This window comes from Anomaloglossus baeobatrachus, chromosome 1, assembly GCF_048569485.1.
Source record: "Anomaloglossus baeobatrachus isolate aAnoBae1 chromosome 1, aAnoBae1.hap1, whole genome shotgun sequence".
NCBI classification, from domain to species: Eukaryota; Metazoa; Chordata; class Amphibia; order Anura; family Aromobatidae; genus Anomaloglossus; species Anomaloglossus baeobatrachus.
Genome location: NC_134353.1, coordinates 666,487,325 through 666,515,202, shown reverse-complemented (window position 1 = coordinate 666,515,202; position 27,878 = coordinate 666,487,325). Strand labels below are relative to the sequence as shown.

At 48.4% G+C, this 27,878-nt stretch overlaps 1 protein-coding gene across 3 annotated transcripts in view; it reads left to right on the top strand.

Annotated features, from left to right (window-relative positions):
- The window catches only part of CORO1C (coronin 1C), a 123,515-nt gene that overhangs the window by 15,967 nt on the left and 79,670 nt on the right, over positions 1-27,878 (top strand). Inside the window, exon 1 of one of the 3 annotated variants that reach the window (XM_075320021.1) lies at positions 5,534-5,717. The exons of 1 other annotated variant lie outside the window; for it this stretch is intronic. Coding sequence is in view for 1 of the 2 variants with exons in the window: in XM_075320020.1 (XP_075176135.1) it covers positions 6,449-6,455 (7 nt within the window). In the remaining variant the exon portion in view is untranslated. Of the gene's footprint in view, positions 1-5,533; positions 5,718-6,366; positions 6,456-27,878 lie in introns of those variants that run through there. One more of the 3 variants, XM_075320020.1, reaches the window with a different exon arrangement.

Sequence of the window (27,878 nt, the reverse complement as noted above, 5' to 3'; positions counted from 1 at the left end):
AAAATGGTGAACGAGGCTTGTTTGTTTTATTTAAAATAAAGGATTTTTGGTGTCTGTGTTTTATTCACTTTACTTACGGGTTGATCATGTCAGCTATCACATAGACGCTGCCATGATCAAGCCTGGGGTTAATGGCGGTGGTCCCCCATCACCATTAACCCCTTGTATTACCTTGCCGCCACTGCTACACGGCGGCAAGAAGAGCCGAGGACACGCCGGTATTGCCGCATAATGCATGCGACAGTGCCGGGGCAGCTGCGGCTGATATTCTCGGCTGCCGGAGGGGGAGTGAGGCGGGGGACATTACCCCTGCCCCTCTCCCTCCCAGCCTGAGAATACCGGGCCGCCGCTGTGTGCTTACCTCGGCTGGAAGGTAAATATGCAGCGGAGCCCACGTTCTTTTTTTTCTATATTTCCGTTTTCTTTCTATGTGTGTTCTATGTGTCTGTGTTCTATGTCTGTGATGTGTGTGTGTGATGTGTGTGTTTACTCTCTGCACGGCTTCCTCTTCCTGTAATGACATCACTTCCCTGCAAAACCGCAGACAGGCGATGCACATTACCGGAGGTAAACCGCGAAATACCGCAGGGAATAACGCAGGAAAACGCAGTGAACCGCACAGAATTTGCTGCCTGCGTTATTCCCTGCGGGATTTCATGATTAACATTGAGTCAATGGAGTGAAATCCCGCAGCGATGTGCGGAAAAGAAGTGACATGCACTTGTTTTTGCTGCGGGATTCCCGCAGCAAAACATGCAGCTGTCAAAATCCGCCTAGTGCGCACAAGATTTTTTTTCTCCATAGGATTTGCTGGTGATTCACTGCAGAGATGTTATGAACATTTTCTGCAGCGAAACATGCAGCAAATCTGCGGAAAATCCGCGGCAAAATCCGGTAAGTGCGCACATAGCCTTAAAGCGTTTTCTGAGTGCTTTTTCAAGTGCTCCTTAGGCTATGTGCGCACTTTGCATTTTTACCTGTGTTTCCGCAGCGTTTTGAACTGCAGCGTTTTAATGCCAAAGTGCATTCGTTTTTATTTTCAAGCAAAGTCTATGCAGTTCTAAACGCTGCGTTTAATTTGCATATTTTTGGGCAACAACTCATTGTTTAAAGAAGCAACATGTCAATTGTTTTTGCCATATCATTTTACATGCTTTTTGGATGCAGAAAACATGCGTTTTTCACAATTTACTTGCATGCGTGTTTGACATTATATTAAGGGGATGATAAGTCCCTTTACACACACACATAGTCCGACAATTAAAATTAATAAAAACATTAATTTAACGTTATTTTAAACATAAATATTAACAAATATTGATCATTTAAATAAAATAAGCTATTTTGTTTATGATTTTAATCATGATATTTGTTATCATTTTTTTCACATCTTTCATGGTGATTGAATTAAAAAACTTTATTTAGCAGTGTATTTGTCATAAAAACGCATCTGACTTTAAGCAATGAAAAAGCATGTAAATCGTGGTAAAACCGCGGCCAAAACGCGGTAAAAACGCAAGCGTATTTATAGCGTTTTTTAGGTCAAAAAGCAACTTTGGCAAATACCATTTCTGCCAGAGGATGCGTTTAGAACTGCAACTACCTCAACGCAAAGTGCGCACATAGCCTTAAAGGGAACCTGTGAAGTGCAATATGCACCTAGAACCACGAGCAGTTCTGAATGCATATTGCGCACTATGAAGCCAGGTGTACGCGTCCTGGCTCCAAACTGAACTAGTGCGCATGACCCAAACTCCAGGATCATACGCACTGAGCCGAATTCCACTGTCGAACGCGATGGCAGCGGAGAGGTGAGTGACATCATCCTGTGATGTTGCGTATTCATTACCATGTTAGCACACCCACAGGGGTGTACTAACATGTTAATGAGGGCGACTGGCCGGGGAACTAACGCTTAGGGGACTAGTGCACTAGCTCATTAGCATATGATAAAAGATCTTTAGAAATACTTTTTCTAAAGATCTCTTTATCTATACTAGTGTATACAGGGACGGTCAGGCAGGGATTAGCAATATGCACCCAGAACTGCTCGTGGTCTGGGTGCATAATACACCTGACAAGTTCCCTTTAAGGCGCGGACGCACTAAAAAAAAGCCTGGAAATAAAAAAACATTGTGTGAACATATCCTAAGAGTATGTAGACACACAGGGCTTCATTTATCAAACGTATCTAAAAGGAAAACATACGGTACTTTGGCGCTTCGTTGCCCATAGCAACCAATCACAGCGCAGCTTACATTTCATAACCTGCTATGGTAAAATGAAAGCTGTCTTGTAATTGGTGGCTACAGATTACAAAGATAGTTTTCTTTTTAGTCACTGTTTTTAAGGTGGTCCTCTTCAAAAAAACGCCTAAACGTTGCTTTAAAAACACTTTATTTCTATTGTGAAACCACTTTGCTGCTCATATGTTTTGTCTTTTGACCATTTTTTTCTGCTTCTCGTTTGGGAAAATGGCTTGTGAGAGAAATGAAAGTGCATGTTCCATTTCTGAAGCATCTCCTGAAGGAAAATGCTCCAAACCAGTCCGTGACCAGTACAGAAAAGCTACGTGCACACGGTTATTAAACTCAGGTGAATCCACCAAGTTTTTCAAACAGAAACTACTTCAAAAATCTCAGAAGTTTTTTTTTTTTTAAGTATCTTTTTGAAGCTGTGATTATCTGATCTCCTGTGCTATACAGAGCAGGGCATCAGCACCGCTCTATATAGCAGAAATCACAATCTATGAATGCCGGCTCATAGCTGGCGTTCACAGGAGGATCATGATGACAGGCATGGGGGACATCATGAGAACCCGTTGGCACCCCGCGATCATATGACGGGGTGCTTATGGGCAAGATCAGTGACGCGCTTAATGTCAGAATGTGTTAGATCCCACTGCCAGAGATTTAACTGGTTAACAGATGCCCCATGGTTGTAAGAGGCACTTCATGGATGTTTAAATAATCTGTCAAGTGTCAGGAAAGAATCTGTCTCAGCATGTGAGCCCGCATCAAAGGCTGAATCGGTTAAAAGACATATGAACAGTAAAGGCCGCTTAACACGCAGCGACATCGCTAGAGATGTCACTAGCGATCGCACCCGCCCCCGTCGTTCGTGCGTCACAGGCAAATCGCTGCCCGTGGCGAACAATATCGTTAGTACGCATCACACATACTTACCTTCCTAACGACGTCGCTGTGGCCACCGAACAAACTCTTTTTTAAGGGGGTGGTTCGTTCGGCGTCACAGCGACATCACACCAATAGAAGCGGAGGGGCGGAGACCAGCTGCATTAGCGTCACTCCCACCTTGTTGCCGGAGGACGCAGGAACGCTGTTGTTTGTCGTTCCCGGGGTGTCATGCGTAGTGATGTGTGCTGCCTCAGGAACGACGAACAACCTGCGTCCTAAACGAGCAACGATATTTAGGAAATGAACGACGTGTCAACAATCAACGATTTCTGCAGTTTTTGGGATCGTTAGTGGTCGCTCGTAGGTGTCACACGCAGTGACGTCGCTAACGATGCCAGATGTGCTTCACGAATTCCGTGACCCCTGCGACATCTCGTTAGCGATGTCGTTGCGTGTAACGGGGCCTTTAGTCGTTTTCATATAGAAATGTTTATGTTCATCCTTTTCAACTTTTTTTTATAGATTTTCCATGTGGTTCAAGAGAGGAATCTGCCTGAAAAATAAGTTGTGTGCAAAGAGCCAAAGGGTGCAAAAACACTTCAGGAAAAAAAACTGTTCCAAAACTTATCAAAACAACTTGTGGAAATAGAAACCTTCTCTAAAACTTCCCACAGAAGGAGTATTTTCTATTAGAAAACATACCCTTAGGCTACTTTCACACATCAGTTTTTTTCCATCAGGCACAATCCGGAAAAAAACGGATAAAACGGATCCGGCGCCGGATCCGTTTTATCCCCATTGATTTGTATTAGCACCGGATTGTGCCTGATGGCCTTGCGTTGCATCCGGCTTTTGCCGGATCAGTAACAATTGCCCAAAGCGGCGGCCGGATGCAACGTATCTTGTAACGTTTTTTTGTCCGGCAAAAAAACCACATCGCGCCGGATACGGCGCGATACGGCGTGTTTTACAATGGAAGCCTATGGACGCCGGATCCGGCGTAATGCGGCAAAAAAACGGATGAAGCTGCCGGATCCGTTTTTGTAAACTGAGCATGCTCCAATGTTTTAAAAAAACGGATCCAGCAAAAAAAAAAAAAAACGGACAAAACGGATGCAAAAATGGATGCAAAATGGATCTAACGGATCCGTTTTTTACGCATCCGGCATAACGGATCCGTTAAAAAACGGATCCGGTGGCTACGGTTTTTACATTTTTTGCCGATCCGTTGGATCAGGAAAAAAAAGGATTGTGCCTGAATGCAGAAAACTGATGTGTGAAAGTAGCCTTAATGGGGCATACAACGACTTCTAGTCATCGCTGTGCACAATGAATTTTTGTAGCAAAAGACGCTTCAAGGAAACGCTGACGGTGTTTTTGTTAGAGTCTCGTTTGGTGTCTTTTTGGTTGTTTTCCTTCATCTCTGCCGCCAGCGTACTTTACTTTTCATTGTATAAAGAATGGACACTTATTTTGGCCACTTCCTGGCTTTCCAAGCATGAGCTGGTTAAAAGGAGCGGAAAAAGACAGAGTATATGAACAGTGAGTCGTCTTGCCATTGCAGAACATATGTTCATTCTTTTTGGCACTTTTTCTAGCGGATTTCAGACAAAATCTGCCTGGTAAAGATGTCACATTCACATACTCCTAAGGGTTTTGGAGACAAACACCAACAATGGCCCCGATTCATCAATGTTTACACCAATTTCGTGACACTTTGAAAAGTGACACAAATTTGCTACTTTTGGGCAGCTCTACCAAAGTAATTGGCGCTAGGATGACGCCGTGCTAAGTTGTGAACAGTGGCATGCCACAAATGCTATTTTAGTCCACGACTGGAGGAGCGTTGCTGGCGGGGGGCACGGAGGCCACGCCACTGAGAAACTGCGCCAAATTCATTGTCGTGCGTCTTTTTATGACTCCTGCCCCAATAGCCCCTCGCTGAGACTTGCATGTATTACGTCGGCCGCAATGAATTGGGGACAATGAGTTTTTCTAGTGGAAACTGCATTATAACTCCCTTTTTTGTGGAGATTTTTGAGAAGTTTTTCTTTTCCTGATGCGTTTTTTTTAACAGTTTTTTTTTAACTGCAAAAGTGCATTTGTCATTGAAATGAATAGGAAGCGATTTTTGAGGCGATGTTGCAGACCCTTTTGCTTTTTATTCACAAGAAGCAATGGTGTAGAAATTCCCTAGCGATGATAACGGAAATACGCCACCAGTACCACACCAGCATAACAACTGGGAACTATATTGCGTTACCTCCCCAATGGGCGGCTCACCGCGCGGAGGACAACCGCAATGTAGTCCCGGCTATGGTAGCGCCAGTCCGTCTGTTGCAGGCTTGTGATTGGCTGTGTGCCCTGCCTGTTTGAAGCGGCGGGAGGGGGAGTTGTGCGAGCTGCGTTTCCGGTTACGAGGAACACTCGGTGCGATAGAGAGAGGGAGGAGGAAGAACACGGGGAGAGCCGAGCCTGAGCCCTGAAGCCCCGTATCCACAGGCCACCACCTTCCCATAGCACAGCACCGGAGTGCAGGCGGCGCCTCACCGGAGGGCTCCTAGGAAGTCACACTGATAGGTGAGCCCCAGGGATGCTGCAGTGCTGTGCATCAATCAATGGTAACGACTTGGCCAATGATTGCAGTAATGTAGCGTGAACAGGCGCGGATCTGTGCAGTGTGTACGGGGCGGAACGTGCGGCAATGCGGGAGCCCATAGATCACAATGGGAGATCAGTGAGCAGTAGATGGGGCGCAGGAGTCGCCCTGTAAATGGCTATATCTCCATTCTGTCTGCTCCACTTGCCCCTTGTGTCCTACTTGCATCCTAATGAAGGAGGGGCTGTGATGTGTGAATATTAGGTTGGCATTAATTAGTCCTTTCATGCTGTATGTGGGGGCTCTGGCTGCAGGGCATCTGGGGGGTTGGGGGCATCTTGATCCTTTCTGATGGGAGAGAATTGCTGTATAATGGGGGCTTTGCCCAGTGCACATGTCTCGCTGCTGTGTAATGTGATGAAGGCTTTTCCATGTGTTCCAGTGCATTGCAGTGTGTGCAGCTGTCCTGATTCCTTGGGACTTTGCTCCAGGTTACATTGTGATGGGTGTAGTCTTGGATGAAGCAGTGCGCATGGAGGTGTAGTGTACTGGGTGTGTTATATGGATCAGTGGTATGTGGTTAACCCTTCTGCACATTAGTAATTGTTAAAAGGGTGTGGGTGTCTGGGAGGGTGCGGGTAACATGTGACATTGCCTGTGGTGCATTCTGTGTATCGTCTCAGTTTTAGGTTTCTAAAGGAGGAGAACAGACATGGAAGGTAAGGGGGTGTCAGATGCCACCCAAAAAATAACGAGCCTGTCCTTGTACCTTATACTGCCCTGCTCTCCTGTCTGTGCCCCCTCATGTGCCCTGCTCTCCTGTCTGTGCCCCCTCATGTGCCCTGCTCTCCTGTCTGTGCCCCCTCATGTGCCCTGCTCTCCTGTCTGTGCCCCCTCATGTGCCCCGCTCTCCTGTCTGTGCCCCCTCATGTGCCCCGCTCTCCTGTCTGTGCCCCCTCATGTGCCCCGCTCCCCTGTCTGTGCCCCCTCATGTGCCCCGCTCTCCTGTCTGTGCCCCCCTCATGTGCCCCGCGCCCCTGTCTGTGCCCCCTCATGTGCCCCGCGCCCCTGTCTGTGCCCCCTCATGTGCCCCGCTCTCCATGTGCTGTCTTGTATAGTTGTGAATACTTGGCTTTGTGTATAGGATAAGATGTGTCCCACTATTTATTGTAGTTTCTCTAAGTTTTGCAACATGTTTAGCACAACAGTGTTTTATGGCTTTTGCTGTTTCCATGTATGTAAGTTACTGAAGGGACAAGTCAACCTTTATGTTGGGAACTACTGTTCGTTGGGAGGCGCGGGGTTCCATTTTTTGTATATCATTGTTTGTTGTCTAGGTGTATATCACTGCTTGGTTTAAACAGAGAAACACCCTTATTGGTTTCTATAAGGGATAGGCCTTGATAGATCCCAGCAAAGCCCCTGGGAGCCACAAGTATCTGCCTTGTTTCAGCTCTGGATGCTTTTGTAAATGAAGACATGGCCGTGTAATGAATCTAATGATGCACTGTGTGAACATAGCCATAGTGTGGGAGTATAAGCAGGTTTGAGCTTGCTGAATTCTCCTATGGCCATGCTTTTGTTCTCCCGGGAGATCAGCCCCACAGAGGAGTCCGGCAGTGGCTTACTCCCTGCTGAGAACACATGCACGCTCATCTCTGGCGTTCGGCCACATTTATCTGTACTTGCAATGCTCACTTTTGCTGTGTTATTTCTCTAAACGCCATACAAGCCTTGAGCGGTTGTCAGCACCCTTCCCCCACATACAGCTGGGAACGACAACAAAGAGATCCTGTGCTTGACAGAAGACTTCCCCGGCTCCAGATACTTATTTAATGGCGTGACTGAAGCCCACCTAAAAAGCCTCTCTCATTCACAGTGTGGCCAAGCCTTTCTACTTCTGGAGAAGCCAGTGCTTCTTTCCTGCTTCCTCTCTGAGGAATTCCTTTTTTCCTGTGATCTGTTAGAATATGCAGAGAATACGTAAAATCATTCCTTACTTGGAGAGCAAGGCACACGAGCTGCTAAAAGCCTGAATATACCGGTGTTAGACATATAGAAATGGTGTATTCCTACCTATTTGATAAGGAAGTTCTTGTATCTGTACAGAAACCGCACGTTGATTTGACATGACCCAGTAATTCCCAAGGCTACCTGTAGATACTCCATATCTCTGAGGACCCTTGCAATAATGTCATTCCTCTGGGGAAAACATGGGTCAGACTTGCCAGATCCTATTGTTTCCATGCTATCTGGCATACATTCTCTAAGGGGGTGTATGACCTGATATACATCCTGAGTATAGGGCCATAACCAGTGGGCAGCGTGCGCACAGAGCAGATATGATGCATATGAGAGCAGACTGCACCCGGATTCACTCAGCTGGACAATGTGTGCAGGGCATTTTGTTACCCAGAGCCGGTGCATCTGCTCCCATTAGGCTGCTTTCACACATCCGGTTTTTGCAGTGCGGCACAATACGGCGCTGTGCAGAAAAACTGCAATCGTTTTTTTGGGTTTTTTTTGCCGCCGGTTGCGTTTTTCCCGCATAGACTTTCATTAGCGCCGTATTGTGCCACATGGCCTTGCGTCCGGTTTTTGCCGGATGCGTCATATTTAGCCCATGCGGCGGCCGGAGGAACGTTGCCTGGCACGTTGTTTTTTGGTGCGGCGAAAAAACCGCATCGCGCCGGATCCGGCGCGATTTACAATGCAAGCCTATGGACGCCGGATGCGTTTTTTTGCACTGCGCATGCTCAGTATCAAGCAGCATCCGTCAAAAAACAGACGGGACGCATGGAAAAACGTATGCAACGGATCCGTTTTTTTCGCCGCATCCGTTGCATAGATTTTTGAGCCGGATTGAGCCGCACTGCAAAAACCGGATGTGTGAAAGCAGCCTTAGGCTATGTGCGCACGTTGCGTAAATACATGCAGTTACGCTGCGCTTTGTAGTGCAGCGTAACTGCATGCGTCCTGCGTCCCCTGCACAGTCTATGGAGGTTGTGCAGGGGCCGTGCGCACGTGGCGTCTTAGAGCGCAGCGCTTCAGTTGCTGCCCGTAGCGCTGCATTCTAAGAAGTGACATGTCACTTCTTCCGTGCGCTTTGCCGGCAGCTCCTGCTCTGTCTATGGCAGGAGCTGGAGGCAGAGCGCATGGAATCGGCTTTTTTTTTTCTCTACGGACATTTTCTGCAGCGATTTGAAGCGCACATGTGCTCTTCAGATCGCTGCAGAAATTTCTGCAGGGCTAGTACGCAACGTGCGCACATAGCCTTATACTGCCTCCTTGTTCCAAGCATCTTCTGAGGGTCAACCTTGTACCCGATCTGCAAAGGAAAAAGAACTACACAAAAAGCGTCTGTTTCCGGATAAAGGCTTGCGCACATATTAATAAATTCTGCCTGGCCACACATTTGTTTTGTCTCCAGTATTGGTCTTTCTCCCTCTTTCATTATCATAGTATAGTGGACATGTACTTTAACGACCATCACATGTCTGAGCTCTCATTTATACAGTCGCTATTTATTTTATTACTAGAAGGTGGCCCGATTCTACGCATCGGGTATTCTAGAATTTACGTATTGTGTAGTTCATGTATGATTTTTGTTATATATATGTGCGGTATGTGCGTATATTTGTGTGTGCAGCGTTGTCTGTGTGTGGGTGTCTGTGTAGGGCAGTTGTTTGTGGTTTCCAGTGTGTGTGTGTGGTGTGTTGTGCAGTGCGCGCGCGCGCGTGTGTGTGTGTTGGGGGGAGGTGTGCACTCTCCATCGTGCTCCATCCCCTATGCTGCGCACCCCCCATCGTGCTACATCTCCCATCCTGCGCACTCCCAAACGTGCTCCATCCGCCATGCTGCGCACTCCCAAACGTGCTCCATCCGCCATGCTGCGCACTCCCTATCGTGCTCCATTCCCCATGCTGCGCACTCCCCATCGTGCTCCATCCGCCACGCTGCGCACTCCCCATCGTGCTCCATCTCCCATGCTGCGCACTCCTAAACGTGCTCCATCCGCCATGCTGCGCACTCCCAAATGTGCTCCATCCACCATGCTGCGCACTCCCAAACGTGCTCCATCCGCCATACTCCACACTCCCCATCGTGCTCCATGCCCCATGCAGCGCACTTCCCATCGTGCTCTATCCCCTATGCTGCGCACCCCCCATCGTGCTCCATCATCTATGCTGCGCACTCCCAAACGTGCTCCATCCGCCATGCCGCGCACTCCCAAACGTGCTCCATCCGCCATGCTGCGCACTCCTAAACGTGCTCCATCCGCCATGCTGGGCACTCCTCATCGTGCTCCATCCCCCATGCAGTGCACTCCCTATCGTGCTCCATCCCCTATGCTGCGCACCCCCCATCGTGCTCCATCTCCCATGCTGCGCACTCTCAAACGTGCTCCATCCGCCATGCTGCGCACTCCGAAACGTGGTCCATCCGCCATGCTGCGCACTCCCAAACATGCTCCATCCGCCATACTCCGCACTCGCCATCGTGCTGCATCCGCCATGCTGCGCACTCCCAAACGTGCTCCATCCGCCATGCTGCGCACTCCCAAACGTGCTCCATCCGCCATGCTGCGCACTCCCAAACGTGCTCCATCCGCCATGCTGCGCACTCCCAAACGTGCTCCATCCGCCATGCTGCGCACTCCCAAACGTACTCCATCCGCCATGCTGCGCACTCCCAAACGTGCTCCATCCGCCATGCTGCGCATTACCAAACGTGCTCCATCCGCCATGCTGCGCCAGCATCAGCCTCTCTACCCGCATCATCAGCCTCTCTGCCCGCAGCATCAGCCTCTCTCCTCCCAGCATCAGCGTCTCTGTCCCTAGCATCAGGCTCTCTCCTTCCAGCCTTCCTCAGCATCAGCCTCCCTTTCCCAGCCTTCCGAAGGTTCAGCCTCTCTCCTCCCAGCCTCCTTCCTCCCAGCCTCCCTCTCCCAGCCTCTCTCAGCATCAGGCTTCCTGTCCCAGGCTCCCCCAGCATCAGCCTCCCCAAGCATCAGCCTCCACCAGCATCAGCCTCTGTTCTTCCAGCCTCCTCCAGCATCAGCTTCCCTAAGCATCAGCCTCCCTCGTCCCAGCCTCCCTCAGCATCAGCCTCTCTCCTTCCAGCCTCCCTCAGCATCAGCCTCCTCTCCCCAGCCTTCCCTAGGATCAGCCTCTCTCCTCCCAGCCTCCTTCTTCCCAGCTTTCCCATCCCAGCCTCCTTCAGCATCAGCATTTCCCTCTTCCCCATGATCAGCCTCTCTGCTCCCAGCCTCCTCCAGCACGCCCTGCTCCTCTGCCGACACTCACACACCCGATCGCATGCACTCACACACACACCCGATCGCATCCACTCACACACACACCCGATCGCATCCACTCACACACACACCCGATCGCATCCACTCACACACACACCCGATCGCATCCACTCACACACACACCCGATCGCATCCACTCACACACACACCCGATCGCATCCACTCACACACACACCCGATCGCATCCACTCACACACACACCCGATCGCATCCACTCACACACACACCCGATCGCATCCACTCACACACACACCCGATCGCATCCACTCACACACACACCCGATCGCATCCACTCACACACACACCCGATCGCATCCACTCACACACACCCGATCGCATCCACTCACACACACCCGATCGCATCCACTCACACACACCCGATCGCATCCACTCACACACACCCGATCGCATCCACTCACACACACCCGATCGCATCCACTCACACACACCCGATCGCATCCACTCACACACACCCGATCGCATCCACTCACACACACCCGATCGCATCCACTCACACACACAGACACTGACGATATCGCACTTACGCGCTCATACTCACAACATCCGGGGATATCACATGCTTCTGGCCATGTGATCCTCCGTCAGGTCCTGGAAGATCACAACAGCACATTTTCGCCGCCGAGAAGCAAGCGATATCCCAGGATGTCGTGAGTATGTGGATGCGATGTGAGGTGTGTGTGAGGTGTGTATGAGAGTGAGTGTGAGTGTGATCTGATGTGTGTGTATGTTTGTGTGTGTGCGTGTGGACCTTCCGGCGCAGCAGGACCTTGATGGGCTTGTAACCATGCGAGCATGGTTACCAACGTATCCACACCACTCCCACCACTGCCGTGGGAGCGGGGGCCGGGGGAGGGGGAGGGAGTACAGTACTCACCTCCGTGACAGCGCTTGTAACCATGCGAGTATCCACACCACCCCTTTGGGAGCGGGGGCCGGGGGGGGGGGGTTGGGGGGGGGGTTGGGGGGGGATAGGGAGTACCGTACTCACCTCCGTGACAGCCGTGTCAGTTAGAGAAATGCGCGGGGGGAGGGAGGGGGTGGGGCCAGAGCTAACGTGCATTGCGTGAGGGGGGCGGGGCGTGGCGTGGCTGAATTGCCAATGCCTGCAGGGTGCCGGGGCGAGAGGCCAATCTGGGGGGGGGGCGGAGCCTGGGCGAGCGGCTGGCCAATCCGTGTGGGGGCGCAGCCTGGGTGAGCGGCCAATCCGTGTGGGGGGGCGGGGCCATGGCGAGCCCAGCGGCCAATCAGCTTTGTGTCACCGTAAGGACACAATTTTGGAGCATGACAGACAGACAGACAGACAGACAGAATAAGGCAATTATATATATAGATGGCTGCAAGTCTTCCAACCTGAACAAACCAGGTTATAGAGTTATGTGATGCCTTTAGGCGGGGCCATAAAACCCTTGGGGATGGGTCTTGTCCCTATTACGATTGCTACATTGCGTTTCAGTTAGTCAAATGGTAAGGGGGCTGGGGTTAAAGAAAAAGAACTCCGGCACTCATAGAACCCCAATAGGAAAAACAAGGAATGGATATTCTTCTAGATTCTTTATTCAATGAAATAGGTGTAAAACAGTCCGTAAACAGTTTTTGACGTTTCAGCACCAGGCCTTTATCAAAATCGGACCATCAGATGGATTAACACAGAGAATATGTGGGTTAATTCAAAGGGAATTATCATCGCTGAACGACCTGTAAAGAGGCTAGGTGGTGTATATGATAGGTAGGTGTATTAGTAGGTACACAGGTAATGGGTGTCGCTATTGTAACCAACAGCCTGTAGAGGCTTAATGAGATGTATGCGAGTCCAGAATATGGACGACAGGGTCCTACTATTAATATCAAGGAATGGGTTAATAATGCCCTGGGTATATCGGGGATCTAGTGTTGCCTGGAAAATGGATCTAAACCTAATAGGTACCACCTTGTAGATATAGGGAAGGGGGAATCAGGACAAGGTCAATTTCTGTGCTATTGGAGCTGGAGCCTGTAATGGCTGGAGGGGAGTGATCGCCCTGTATTGTGAAGAGGTGTCATGCCATAGTGTCAAGGAAAATGCCCTGGAATCTCCTGCGTGCCCGGTTAGAAAAATGCCTGACTGATCTTGAAAATGGGGTTGAGCAATTTAGTGGATGAAAAGCCACTTTTGCATGGTCACCTCATTTATTGCTTTAACACTAGAACTACTGGACTCGTGACACCTATATAGAAATACATGGTGCAAAGTAGTCAAAATGACTACCTCAGTAGTTCTAGTGTTAATCCCATCTCATTCCTATGTCTACCTTTCGTCCATGCATAGACTGGTTTTCATTTATGTTCTATGTATCTAGTTTTATCATGTGTTCAGATTTTTTTTTTTACATTTTTGTTTTTATGAACTTAAATTCAATGGATGGGTTCTGTTTGCAAAGTGGACCGAAGTAGGACTTTTATTGTGGATAAACAAGATATGTGACTAAGGCCTCATACGAGCTAGATCTAGGGCGTACAGTAATTTGGCTAATAGCTATCTGTACCTATTTCTCCATAAATATGAGGGCACTGAACAGTCGATAGAGGAAAGCCGCTGCCACAGACCCATTGCAGTGGCTTATGTTCCATGAATAGTAAAAGATTGGGCATTGACATTCCCACAGTTTGATCTTTATCTCCCAATCGATCTGTTGGAGAGTCAGAGGCACATCAAACATTCTACAATAAAATTGATGGATTTGGTCAACTTTCATCAGTGTATGGGGTCCTTGTCCTTAGGCTATGTTCACACTAGAAAAATGATTTTTCTTAAGAAATTTCTTAAGAGTGCACCTGTGTTAAAAAACGCACCAAAAACGCACCTGCGTTTTTGCCGCGTTTTCGGTGCGTTTTTGGTGCGTTTTTACCGCTGGTTGCTCCCTGCGTTTTTGGTGCGTTTTTGGTGCGTTTTTACCGCTGGTTGCTCCCTGCGTTATTGTGCCAATTGTATATGGCAAATAACGCAGTTAGCTGCAGAAAAGAAGTGACATGCTCATTCTTTTTCTTAAGAAAAGCTACTGAAAGAATTTTCTTAAGAAAAAAACGCAGTGTGCGCACAGCTAATTTTTTTGCCATAGGTTTTACTGGGGAATGTCTGCAGAAAGGTTACAAGAATTTCTCAAGAAATTTCTGCAGCAAAAACGGACCAAAAACGCAGGTAAAAAAAGCAGTGTGTGAACATAGCCTAAGGCCCATATTTCATTGTCAGTTTGAGGATGGCAATACCTAGACTGACCACCTGAATTTACAGACACATATAGGCCTATATGAGGGTGTAAGCTCGCATCAGGAGACCATGGTCAGTCCAGTTATTGCAGTCTTGGGCTTTTTTCACTTGCGATTTTCATGTGCGAGTGTGATACGATAAAACATCGGATTGCACTCGCACCAGTGTTAATCAATGAGTCAGTGTCCTCTTTCCTTTTATTTCTTGACACAAATCGTACTCTCGGTGCAATGGCAGCATGCTGCGTTTAGCAGCGAGTCTCAGCTCACACCCCCCCCCCCCCATACAAGCCTACGGGAGCGTGTGAAACATCGCATTGCACCCGCATGTTATGCGACCACAGTGCGATATACGCAGAGATAGACCGCAGACGAGATGGGAGAAAGTGTTCCCTCCCTCTTCTCCGAGGCTGTGATATGATCGCAAGATCAGATCACAGTCGCATGACCCTCGTCACGCAGCAGAGGGTCATTAGCATATTGCTTCTGATGCTCTCGCATCGGAAGTGTTGCGCGAGTGGAAAAGAGCCCTAAATGTGGCCCTCTGAATCCGGGATTAGGCTGTATTCACACGTTTGTATGGGGCCTAATGATACTGATTCATGGATTAGCTGCCAATCTGCTGACCCGAACGTGGCCACCTCACATATGTGTTTGAGGCTATGTTTGGGTCAAAAGATGCACGTCCAGTCCATGAATCATGGTTCAAACTCTGAGCATGACACACAGATCTATGAATGCAGCTTTAATTTGAGAGAATTTACTGTATGCTCTTGAGGTTAGAGGAAGTACCAGTGGTTAGGCCTCCAGAGACTAGCTATGTCGCATATCCAGATCTAAACATGAAGGCGAACAGTATGAAGACTAATGTCTGCCGAACCCGCGGATATCAGATGGCTCGGTCGATGGTCTGTGTACTTGGGCGGCGGCCACAGCCTGATGGTCGAGAGAGATGTTGATCCGATTCTGGCCCGACGATTGCATTGCTCCCTGTAGATATGCCGCTGGCTGGCGCCTTTCTCATAGAGCACACAGGAGTGCTCGGGTGAATGAGCACTTCTGTGAATGGGAGAGATGGCTGTCGGCCACGGCATCGTTTGGCCGACAGCCATTTAATGTGTGTGGACAGCCTAATACAAGACATGGAGCTATTATTGTGTTCCTTTTCTGACTTGTTTTTGAGTAGTGGATTTGGCCATTCAAGTCTGTGAGAAAAACATTCAGCATATGGAAGCCACCCGTGTGCGGTTTGTTTTTCACAGGTCTGTTTTTTTTTTTTTTTTTTGTTTAATAAAAATTTCTATATGTTAACCTGACCTTTCTACAACTGAAAAAACACATGCGTGTTTACACATTTTTTTTACAAGCTCCATTCAGTTGTAGGAACAGCTGCAGAGCTCTACCCTATGTGAACATACTCCTACTGTTACTTTAAGGCCAGAGTCACACTTGTGAGTTCCTCGCGCGAGTCTCTCATTGAATCACCCGGCACGGACTCGCACTCTCCTGACAGGAGCGGGTCAGTTGCATGTATCTCTATGCAGCTGAGATGCTCCTGTCCGGAGAGTGTGAGTCCGTGCCGGGTGATTCAATGAGAGACTCGCACGAGTTACACGCGAGGAACTCACAAGTGTGACTCTGGCCTAAACGCCAGTTTCTCTAGGAACTGGGCAAAATAACTCCTTGCTGTCAAGTAAGAAATGAATTTGTGCAGATATGTAGAATGGATCAGTTTACCTGGTGCCGGGATTTATCCAGCTCGTTTGTTAGGCTATAAATTCCTGTGACGCCAGTGTGCTATCTCCTGACCCCACACATAGTCAGCTTGTAAAGATCTGTCACACCTTATCGGCATGGCACTGCATCCCTGGTTGTGATCGCCTCCTCATTAGCAATCGTATTGCTTTTTCCACGTTAGTCCTAAAAGTGACTAATTTTTCCGGTTTATATTCCGATTTTTGAATCGTTCTTCTTAGGGTACTTTCACACTTGCGTTGTTTTCCTTCAGTTGCAATCCGCCGTTTTGGAAAACAGCGGAATCCGTTAACGGATTTCGCTGTTTCCCATAGACTTGTATGGATGACTGTGCCAAAAGTACCTGCGTTGCTGCCGCTGCGTTGCTTCCGCCGAGCGGAAGGAACACAGCATGTAACGTTAATTGCTTGCGTTAAAATGACGCCAAGCGGCGGATTCCGTTACATTCGTCAATAGTTATAATGGATCCCTATGATGGCGGATTCTGTTGCAAAGTGCTTTACAACGGAATCCGCTGCTGGATTCCGCTAATTTCTACGGAGCATGCCCAGAATGAAAAAAATGGAAAAAAACAAAAACGGAGCCGACGCATTCCGTTAGACGGACGCCAAACAGATGCAACGGGTCTGTTATTTCGCGGATTCCTGTGAAATAACGGACCCGTTGCATCCGTTGACAACACAAAAATAACGGATGTGTCAAAACGATGCCGCAACGGACCCAGCGGATTCAACCCAACGCAAGTGTGAAACCAGCCTTAGCGATCACATGCAATAGTCTTGAAGGTTTTGGTAGCTCTTTCACATAGACTGCCTTGCCCTTTTACTCAGATTAGAGTTGAATGCATGCATCCAGCAACCTTGATGATCACTACAGTGTAAACATGACTCGCGCTGGAACAATTATAACGACTGGTGGAATTTTAGCCATGGAAAATACTGGTATTCTGACAGTCATCTGCTTTCAATCCCGTCATTTGCTGGCTGACTGAAGCCAAGGTGGGTGGGATTCTTCAGACCGCACCAGAGCCAGTAGTCTCACTAGTCTAATAACATGTGGATGCTGTTTTGATGTGGGAGGATGTCATACCTGCCTTCTGTCATCTGAGCAAAAGGATTTTTAATGACTTCTGTCCCAGTTAAGCTACATTCTGTATTGACAGACTATTTAAAGGGGATCTGATAGTGGGATCAACCCTATTAAGCCGTTTATATAGGCATGTAGATAATTTGATATCTGTGATCCGCCATATTTTCCTTATATATCTAAATGAGCTGTTCTAGGTTATGGGCCGGACATAGATCTCCATGACATTCTGCTTCCAGGGCTTATAGTGATCAGTGTGAGACATGTAACTAACACAGCACAGTAGAACTGAACTTTATCTTCTTACAAACGCATGTGCTGTAGCTCTTTTATACATAAGGAAAACCTGGATTTCGCTGGAATTCGCTTGCTATGACCTACATGGCCATATAGATGGCTTAGGAGGGCTGACCCTACTGACAGGTTAACTTTAAAAGTATTTTCATGCTGTAAAGGGGTTACAATTGCGCTGAGTAGTTATATTGGGGTTCCCAGCTAAATCCCTGAAAAATATGATTTGAAGGAGCCAAGCAGTATAATGGGACATACTGATTCACCTTTCACTGCCTTTGGCTTCTGTTCTGGGGCCGATCTTCATTTTGAGGCAGACTCTAAAGCGTGGTGGACAATGCTTTTGTATCTGCCTAGAAATACAGGTCTACCATAACAAAGGGCAAACTGAGTACAAGGTGTAATCTTCTGCCCCTTTAAGGCTAGGTTCGCACACTGCGTCTTTTTGACGCTGCGTTTTTGGCCGCTAAAAACGCACAAAAACGCACCTGCATCGAAAACGCATAAAAAAAACGCATGCGGTTTTGCCGCGATTTGGTGCGTTTTTGGCTGCGTTTTGCTGCGTTTTTGATCTCTGCGTTTTGCTGCGTTTTTCAAATGCATTGCATGGGCGGAAAACGCAGAAAAACGCAGGAAAGAACTGACATGTCCATTTTTTTTTAACTCAAAAACGCAGGTAAAAAAAACAGATGTGTGCGGACAGCAAAAATGAAAACTCATAGACTTTGCTGGGGAAGCAAAGTCCTGCAGTTTTGAGGCCAAAAACGCACCCGAAAAACGACGCGAAAAACGCACTGTGCGCACATAGCCTTATACTGAATTATATTGTTTGGAGTTTCTAAAGCCCCTTTTTAAGGGGTTAAGACAAACCCCAAGAAAGTGCTCAGTGCAGAGTCAGAAAACCAGTCAGTGTCTGATGTGTCCAAGAAGAGCTCACTAACAGATTTAGACAAATTAAAACAATATTTGAGCGATAAAGGCCTTTTATGTGCACGGAAAAAGACTAAGGCTATGTGCGCACGTTGCGTAAATACATGCAGTTACGCTGCGCTTTGCAGCGCAGCGTAACTGCATGCGTCCTGCGTCCCCTGCACAGTCTATGGAGATTGTGCAGGGGCCGTGCGCACGTGGCGTTTAAGAGCGCAGCGCTTTGGCTACTGCCGAAGCGCTGCGTAAAAAGAAGTGACATGTCACTTCTTTCCTGCGCTTTGCCGGCAGCTCCTGCTCTGTCTATGGCAGGAGCTGCAGGCAGAGCGCATGGAATCGGCGCTCACTACGGACATTTCTGCAGCGATCTAAAGCGCACATGTGCTCTTCAGATCGCTGCAGAAATTTCTGCAGGGCTAGTACGCAACGTGCGCACATAGCCTAAGGCTAGTTTCACACTTGCGTTGTTTTCCTTCAGTTGCAATCCACCATTTTGGAAAACAGCGGAATCCGTTAACAGATTCTGCTGCTTGCCGTAGACTTGTATGGACGACGGATTGCGACTAATAGACCTGCGTTGCTTCCGCTGGCTCTACGCTGCGTTGTCTTGCTTCCGCTGGGCGGAGGAACGCAGCATGTAATGTTTTTTGAGCAGCGGAATCCTTAGGATTTCGCTGCGCTTACTCTCTCTGGCTCCCTGCACACGTAACCAGGGTACACATCGGGTTACTAAGCAAAGCGCTTTGCTTAGTTACCCAATATTTACCCTGGCTACGTGTGCAAAGAGCCAGCGCTAAGCGGTGTACGCTGGTAACCAAGGTAAATATCGGGTAGCCAAGCAAAGTGCTTTGCTTAGTTACCCGATAGTTACCCGATATTTACCCTGGCTACATGTGCAGGGAGCCCAACACTTCCCGCTCAGCTCTGCCCCATCTCGCACTCCACTCTGTATGTACACACGCACACCTATCCCCAGCCATGCAGTCCCCGGGGCACTGACGTCCTCAGCGCCATGGCCCCGCTCGGTTCCACCCACCCCGCACTCCGCCCCCCGCACACATTCTCGGCGGCCGAGAGATCAGCTGATCGTTCATAGTAGTCTGCCGCCGGAAAAACTGTAAAGAAAAAAAGAAAGCAGATTCCGTTGTTTTGTACGATCCGTTGCATCTGTCACACAACACAATGCATCGGATGCCGTTCAATGCAAGTGTGAAACTAGCCTTAGATATTTGAGTTTAGTTCATGAACAGTGGGAGCAAAAACAAATCTTGCTTTTATATTGCATGTAACACAACCCAGATTTAAACCTTGTCATTTTGTGACCATGGGTAAAGGACTCAAGTATGCAATAAGCTCTATCATGGCCCACATCCACCTGCTGTTCAGCACTATGGAGAGGCTATATTTTAGATATTTGTCTATAGAATCAATCAGAGATTGGTCCATACTGCAAAGACACTAGTGTCAGCATTCATTGTGGTATGGTTGGTGTCTTGAGGGTAGCACTGCCTCTTCTTTTAGCAGATTTTGCTGCATGTGGTCCGTTGTAATTTTTCGTTTCATGCTTGCTTTTATGTATGGAGGGGAGTTTACCGGTTGCCCTATGTTCTAAACATCTTGGAACTTTTACATTGAGATCCATTCATGAGACCATTTACCCTTTGCCCTCTACAGGTATGTCTGAAACATTTTTGTACCCTGTTGACATAGCAAGTGTAACATCACAGTGCTCTGTATAAGCATACTTGGCGGTATTGTCTTGACTTGTCCAAGTATGCAGCCAGGTTGTATGTGAAATGTCTTCTCGGAATTGAGAATTGGGAACGTCCAACTTGTCAAAGCAACTTGATGACATTTGACGATAATTCTTTACGCTAAAGCTAGATCATCATAGAAGTGTCTTTTTAAAGGGGCGGTCTGGGACTTACGTTTTAGGCACATAAAGAATAAACTTGTCAGACTACCTGGTCGTCTCCATTTTTGGCCTCTGATCCGTGCCCTGCATAAGTGCCGTTCTTCGGTTTGTAATGAACAGGAAAATTGAAGAAAACCTTAAAAAGAAACGGTTTGTAGATAGCCACCCCTGTTTTTAGGCCTCGCATGTGGAATTTATTTTAGGATATGTGCGTTTTGGTGCATGTGCACTAAACACTATAAGGCTATGTGCGCACTGGGAAATGGAATGTTCTTGAGAAAATTCCGCATGTTCTCAAAGATTACCGCACCCGCGGTAAAAAACCGCGGGAAACCGCACCCGAAAACCGCATGCGGTTTGCTGCGGTTTTACCGCGGTATTGTTCGCGGTATTGCCGCGGTTTTGCCGCGTGTGGGTTGGGATGTGCTTTATTGCATTCAATGCAATAAAGCACATTGAAGAAAAAAAAAAAAAAGAAAAATGTCATTTAGGGTACTTTCACACGTCCGGATTTTTGCTCTGCGGCACAATACGGCGTTCTGCAGAAAAACCGCAACCGGCTTTTGTAACGCCGGTTGCGGTTTTTTTTGCATAGACTTACATTAGTGCCATATTGTGCCGCAGGGGCTTGCGTTCGGTCCGGTTTTTGCCGCATGCGGCAGATTTAGCCGATGCGGCGGCCGGATCGAACGTGCCCTGCAACGTTTTTTGCTCCGGCAAAAAACACTGCATCGCGCCGCATCCGGCCGCTGCGGCGCATTTTTCAATGCATGCCTATGGCGGCCGGATGCGGCGCGATGCGGCAATAACCGCATCCAGCCGCCGCATGCGGTTTTTGCCACTGCGCATGCTCAGTAGCATGCCGCAAGCGGCAAAAACCGGACGGGCCGCATGTAAAAACTTATGCAAAGGATGCGGTGTTTTCACCGCATCCGTTGCATAGTTTTCACAGCCGGATTGAGCCGCAGGGCTCAAACCGGATGTGTGAAAGTAGCCTTAATCCTGAGATAGTAGATAGATAGACAGAAGAATAGATAGAGGGATAGATAGATAGATAGAGGGATAGATCGCTGCATTTCCCACGGTCGGCAGTGAGTTCACATTACCGGCCGTGGGAAATGACCGGTAATTACCTCTGCTGTCTGCTGCATTCATTCAGCGCTGTGTCTGTGACAGTCGCGGCTGGATGTAAGCAGCACAGGACCTGTCGATTACGCCGGAGCGGTGGATTACGCCGGAGCTTTGGTGCGGGAGGGGTTAATAAAATGGTGAACGAGGCTTGTTTGTTTTATTTAAAATAAAGGATTTTTCTGTATGTGTGTTTTATTCACTTTACTTACGGGTTGATCATGTCAGCTGTCACATAGACGCTGCCATGATCAAGCCTGGAGTTAATGGCGGTGGTCCCCCACCATCATTAACCCCTTGTATTACCTTGCTGCCACTGCTACACGGCGGCAAGAAGAGCTGAGGACACGCCGGTGCTGCCGCATAATGCATGCGACAGTGCCGGGGCAGCTGCGGCTGATATTCTCGGCTGCCGGAGGGGGAGTGAGGCGGGGGACATTATCCCTGCCCCTCTCCCTCCCCAGCCTGAGAATACCGGCCCGCCGCTGTGTGCTTACCTCGGCTGGAAGGTAAATATGCAGCGGAGCCCACGTTCTTTGTTTTCTATATTTCCGTTTTCTTTCTATGTGTGTTCTATGTGTCTGTGTCTGTGTTCTATGTGTCTGTGATGTCTGTGTGTGTGTGATCTGTGTGTTTACTCTGCACGGCTTCCTCTTCCTGTAATGACATCACTTCCCTGCAAACCGCAGACAAGCGATGCACATTACCGGAGGTAAACCGCGAAATACCGCAGGGAATAACGCAGGAAAACGCAGTGAACCGCACAGAATTTGCTGCCTGCGTTATTCCCTGCGGGATTTCATGATTAACATTGGAGTCAATGGAGTGAAATCCCGCAGCGATGTGCGGAAAAGAATTGACATGCACTTGTTTTTGCTGCGTGATACCCGCAGCAAAACATGCAGCTGTCAAATTCCGCCCAGTGCGCACAGGATTTTTTTTCTCCATAGGATTTGCTGGTGATTCACTGCAGAGATGTTATGAACATTTTCTGCAGCGAAACATGCAGCAAAACCGCAGAAAATCCGTTGCAGAATCCGGTAAGTGCGCACATAGCCTATTGCACTTATGTTACACACAGACTGGTTGACAACCGTTGTGACTTGTGGTTTTGAGAGACAGTGAACTCCTGAATTTATAACACCAAAAGAAACGTGGTATGTGATATGCATGTGATGAAAATATGGAAATAGTTTTCAAACATCTCGATGTATTAGGCCCCTTTCACACATCCGTTTTTTGCCATCAGTAACAATCCGCCGAAATGCGAAAAAAAAGTATCCAGCACTGTATCCGTTTTTTTTTTTCTCATTGACTTGTATTAGTGACGGATGGCTTCATGTTACATTTGTTGTACGACGGATCGGTCGACAACTGTGACGGATACAACGTCCATAGGAACGTTTTTTTGTGTGAGCCGAAAAAACGGACAGACTGATCCGATGCCATCTGTTGTAATGGAAGCCTATGAGAAATCTCCGCACATGCTTGTCTTCTCTGCTTTCACTAAGGTTATTAATGCTTGTCTAGGGAATGTTCTGCCACAGTGAATGCACTAGGGCACAAAATCATCAAGATCTGCTGCTGGCAGCTTCCTTTGCAACTGCTGACCAATCATATACTGGATGTGCTCAATTAGGGGCAAGTCCGGAGACGTTGCAATCTAAAGTAACACACACAGGCCATTGTTGTGAATGTTAGTTATGTCTTGGCTGCTGGGAGGCTCCCTCTGGTGGCCAGGAAGGGTTTGGACAGAGACCAGGTGGGTTGTGCAGTGGGTGTTTCCTTTGCTAACTCTCTGCTTATTTAAGTCCTGGTCTGATTGCAGGCTGTTGCCGGATGTCAGTTGTTCTTTGTATCTCCAGCCTGCTTGATCCTGCTCTACACCACATCCACTCCAGATAAGTTATTGCTCTTTATTTATTGCCTGGTTCTTTTGCTTATCTGAGTGTCATTTGTTGTGGTTGGTTTCAGTTTATTTCCTTCCAGGGATTTTCACCCTCAGTGGATTGTTGAGGAACTCCCTGCAGTTCTGTGTGGAGTTTAGCTCCTTTGAGTCCATGTGTTTGTGGCTTGTTGAATTTGTTATAATTCCTGTTTTCTGTTCATTGGTGTGACAAGGGCACCTGGTATAGGACGGAGTTCAGATCGTGCGATCTGAGGGCCTTTTTGTACTATCAGGAAGTTTGTATTTTGCAGGGTTTTTCCTCTGGCAACCATCAGTCCCTTTCCTGTCCTTTCCTATTTTAGTCAGCGGGGGCCTCACCTTTTGCTAATCCTGTCATCTACCTGTGTATTGTGTTTTTCCTATATCACTGCAGTCTTTGAATGTGGGGGGCTTGCTATTCTTGTCTATTTTCTGAGGCAGAAAGTTATTCATCTTTCCTACCTTTAGGATAGTTAGTTCTCCGGCTGGGTTCGCAGTGCACAGGATGTTATTTCACCCCTCGGCTACTTCTAGTTGTGTTGGTTAGTAAGGGGATGGCGGCCAGATTAGTTGCCAATGCTCTTGTCACCTTTTTGCCAATGATTTGTGGTGATCTTCCATGGTTCCGGATCATAACAGGCCATACTGTAAGTCTTGAAACAGAAAATCATACAAGGAATGTAAAGCTATGTGCAAACAGAAGATGAGTCAGTATTTCTTGTAGATGCTGATCAGCAGTGGATTACATGGGCGCCATGCTCTGCAGTAATAAAGACTTCAGGGCACTTTTTGGTTGTCATCCAGATCCCTACCTATATTGCCCAGTGTTCTGGCAGCTGATTATTGTTCTAACATGATATTTTTCCCCTGAAATGTGAAAATTGCTTACATTATTTTTACTGCAATTGCTTAATATATATTGTTGAAGCTCAGAAGAGGCTGTGTCCAGAAGCGATCGCTCCACCACGCAGCCCGCACCAGAGCAGTGTAGAAGCAGGTTCATCTTTGACTGGTTTGTGGAGTCTTGATCTTTGATCAGTGTTGTAATCGCCATCTGCCAGAAAGGGAAGAAGATTAAATGAGGCTTCATGTTAAATAATGTGGAGCTGCTAATGGCTGAACTGTCCGCCTTACATTAGAGTGTGAGGAAAGCTAGCATGAAATACTTCTCCCCTGCCATGCCCCAGCTTACAAAATATTTACTCACTTCCCTATCTGCAGTCCACATCCTCTGCTGTTCCCAAAAGGAAACTTATCATGAAGTCCGTGTGACTCCAATGTAATTACTAAGCACATAACGGCTCCTGTGTTCTATCATATGTGACATTGGCTCTCTTCCTACACATATATGCGGGAGAGCCAGTTGGATCTTACAGGCTCGAGCTTTGCTCTCCCTGACTTTAACACCACAGAAATAGGTATCTGTCATGGTATAAAGACAATGGTTTTTTTTTGTCAGGGATTAGAGATTGGACGCAATTACAATGGTAGTAAAAAAACCCCAAAAAAACATTAAGGCTGCTTTCACACATCCGGTTTTTGCAGCGCGGCTAAATCCGGCTCTAAAACCTATGCAACGGATGCGGCGAAAAAAACTCATCCTTTGCATACGTTTTTAAATGCGGCCCGTTTGGTTTTTGCCGGTTGCGGTACGCTACTGAGCATGCGCAGTGCAAAAAAACGCATGCGGTGGCCGGATGCGGTTTTTACCGCATCGCGCCACATCCGGCGTCCATAGGCATGCATTGGAATAAGCGCCACATCGGTCGGATGCGGCGCGATGGTTTGGTGTTTTTTTTTCCGCCGGACCAAAAAAACGTGCCAGGCAAAGTTCCATCCGGCTGCCGCATGGGCTAAATATGCCGCATCCGGCAAAAACCGGACCAAACGCAAGGCCATGCGGCACAATCCGGCACTAATGAAAGTCTATGCGGAAAAAACACAATCGGCGGAAAAAAAAAACGGTTGCGTTTTTCTGCAAAGCGCCGGATTGTGCCGCACAGCAAAAACCGGATGTGTGAAAGCAGCCTTATTCTACCTAATAAGCACTGTTTGGTATTGAGTAAAGGGGCTGTAGAATAAGGCTATGTTCCCACGTTGCTTTTTTGTGCGCTACTTTACTGCACACAAAAAGGCATGTTTTGGCAGGAAAAAAAGCAACTGAAAAAAATGCGCATTTTTTGTTGCGTTTGCCTATTTTTTTTTCACTTGCATTTTTAGTGCTTTTTAGTCATGGCGATCGCGGGTGTTCGGGCACTGTTCCCCCACGATCACTGCCGGGTGTCCATCTGATGTTACAGCCGGGACCCGGGTCTCACTGCCTGGAGTGGTGCTCGCGCTGCGCCCAGCAGTTGAACCCCCCTGAATACTGAGATCACAGCATTCAGAAGGCAGGGAGAGGAATCGCTTACCTCTCTGGTGATTGGGTCCCTGTCATGCGATCGCAAGGACTCAATCACTGCTATGGTAACTCTGGGTCATCAGCATGACGACCCCAGGTTACTGAGCTACAGAGAGCCTCTCACACCATGCTGTGTGAGGCTGAGCGCTGCGCTATAATCCCCTGTAGTGATAAAGCGGGAAATGCAGAAAAATTTACATGCTGTTAATTTTTTCAGCAACAAAATCTGCAAGAAAAAAAAATCAGTGTGTGCACAGCAAGTCATGACTCTCATAGACTTTGCTGGGATGCTTTTTCTTTGCATTTATTGATGAAAATAAGCAAGGAAAAACGCAAAAAAAGCCACGTGGGCACAGAGCCTAATACCTTATACTACATGTATAGGTGTGTTGCTTATAAGATGTGGGGAAATCCCCCGTTATCCCTCACCGGGCTAGATTTGCTGCAGGCGGCAGTTTAGCGGGTGTGAATTGTGGTATGATCCCATACTGTACATTTACCTTATCAGCAGATGTGCCGTTTGTAGTCAACAGGATTTTCAGAAGTATGTGACGGCGAGTGACTCAAAACCACATTGTATTTAAAGCTTAATGTTCTCTCTTTTGGATTTTCCATGGTTTTACCCAGTTTGCCACTTCAATGTGGGAAAACCACAACGTTAAAAAGCGTGTACAAAGTTTTGGAACGACATGAGCCTCTTAACGCTCCGCCACTACTTTAGGTATATACACGTTCTTGGCTTTTTTTTTTTTATAATACAGATTGAATATATTCCTATGGATCTCCCTAAATTCAATGGGGACAATCCTAGTGTCACAGTGCACAGATTTTTATTTTTACACAATTTGTTCCAGAATCTGTGTTCTAATCAATGGCAGCAATTGAGATAACTATACCAAGGTATGAGTCTCCGATAAGCCTTTTATTCCAATAATTGTCCGAGCCACCGAAGCCTAGCCCGTCATTGTCCGAGCCACCGAAGCCTAGCCCGTCATTGTCCGAGCCACCGAAGCCTAGCCCGTCATTGTCCGAGCCACCGAAGCCTAGCCCGTCATTGTCCGAGCCACCGAAGCCTAGCCCGTCATTGTCCGAGCCACCGAAGCCTAGCCCGTCATTGTCCGAGCCACCGAAGCCTAGCCCGTCATTGTCCGAGCCACCGAAGCCTAGCCCGTCATTGTCCGAGCCACCGAAGCCTAGCCCGTCATTGTCCGAGCCACCGAAGCCTAGCCCGTCATTGTCCGAGCCACCGAAGCCTAGCCCGTCATTGTCCGAGCCACCGAAGCCTAGCCCGTCATTGTCCGAGCCACCGAAGCCTAGCCCGTCATTGTCCGAGCCACCGAAGCCTAGCCCGTCATTGTCCGAGCCACCGAAGCCTAGCCCGTCATTGTCCGAGCCACCGAAGCCTAGCCCGTCATTGTCCGAGCCACCGAAGCCTAGCCCGTCATTGTCCGAGCCACCGAAGCCTAGCCCGTCATTGTCCGAGCCACCGAAGCCTAGCCCGTCATTGTCCGAGCCACCGAAGCCTAGCCCGTCATTGTCCGAGCCACCGAAGCCTAGCCCGTCATTGTCCGAGCCACCGAAGCCTAGCCCGTCATTGTCCGAGCCACCGAAGCCTAGCCCGTCATTGTCCGAGCCACCGAAGCCTAGCCCGTCATTGTCCGAGCCACCGAAGCCTAGCCCGTCATTGTCCGAGCCACCGAAGCCTAGCCCGTCATTGTCCGAGCCACCGAAGCCTAGCCCGTCATTGTCCGAGCCACCGAAGCCTAGCCCGTCATTGTCCGAGCCACCGAAGCCTAGCCCGTCATTGTCCGAGCCACCGAAGCCTAGCCCGTCATTGTCCGAGCCACCGAAGCCTAGCCCGTCATTGTCCGAGCCACCGAAGCCTAGCCCGTCATTGTCCGAGCCACCGAAGCCTAGCCCGTCATTGTCCGAGCCACCGAAGCCTAGCCCGTCATTGTCCGAGCCACCGAAGCCTAGCCCGTCATTGTCCGAGCCACCGAAGCCTAGCCCGTCATTGTCCGAGCCACCGAAGCCTAGCCCGTCATTGTCCGAGCCACCGAAGCCTAGCCCGTCATTGTCCGAGCCACCGAAGCCTAGCCCGTCATTGTCCGAGCCACCGAAGCCTAGCCCG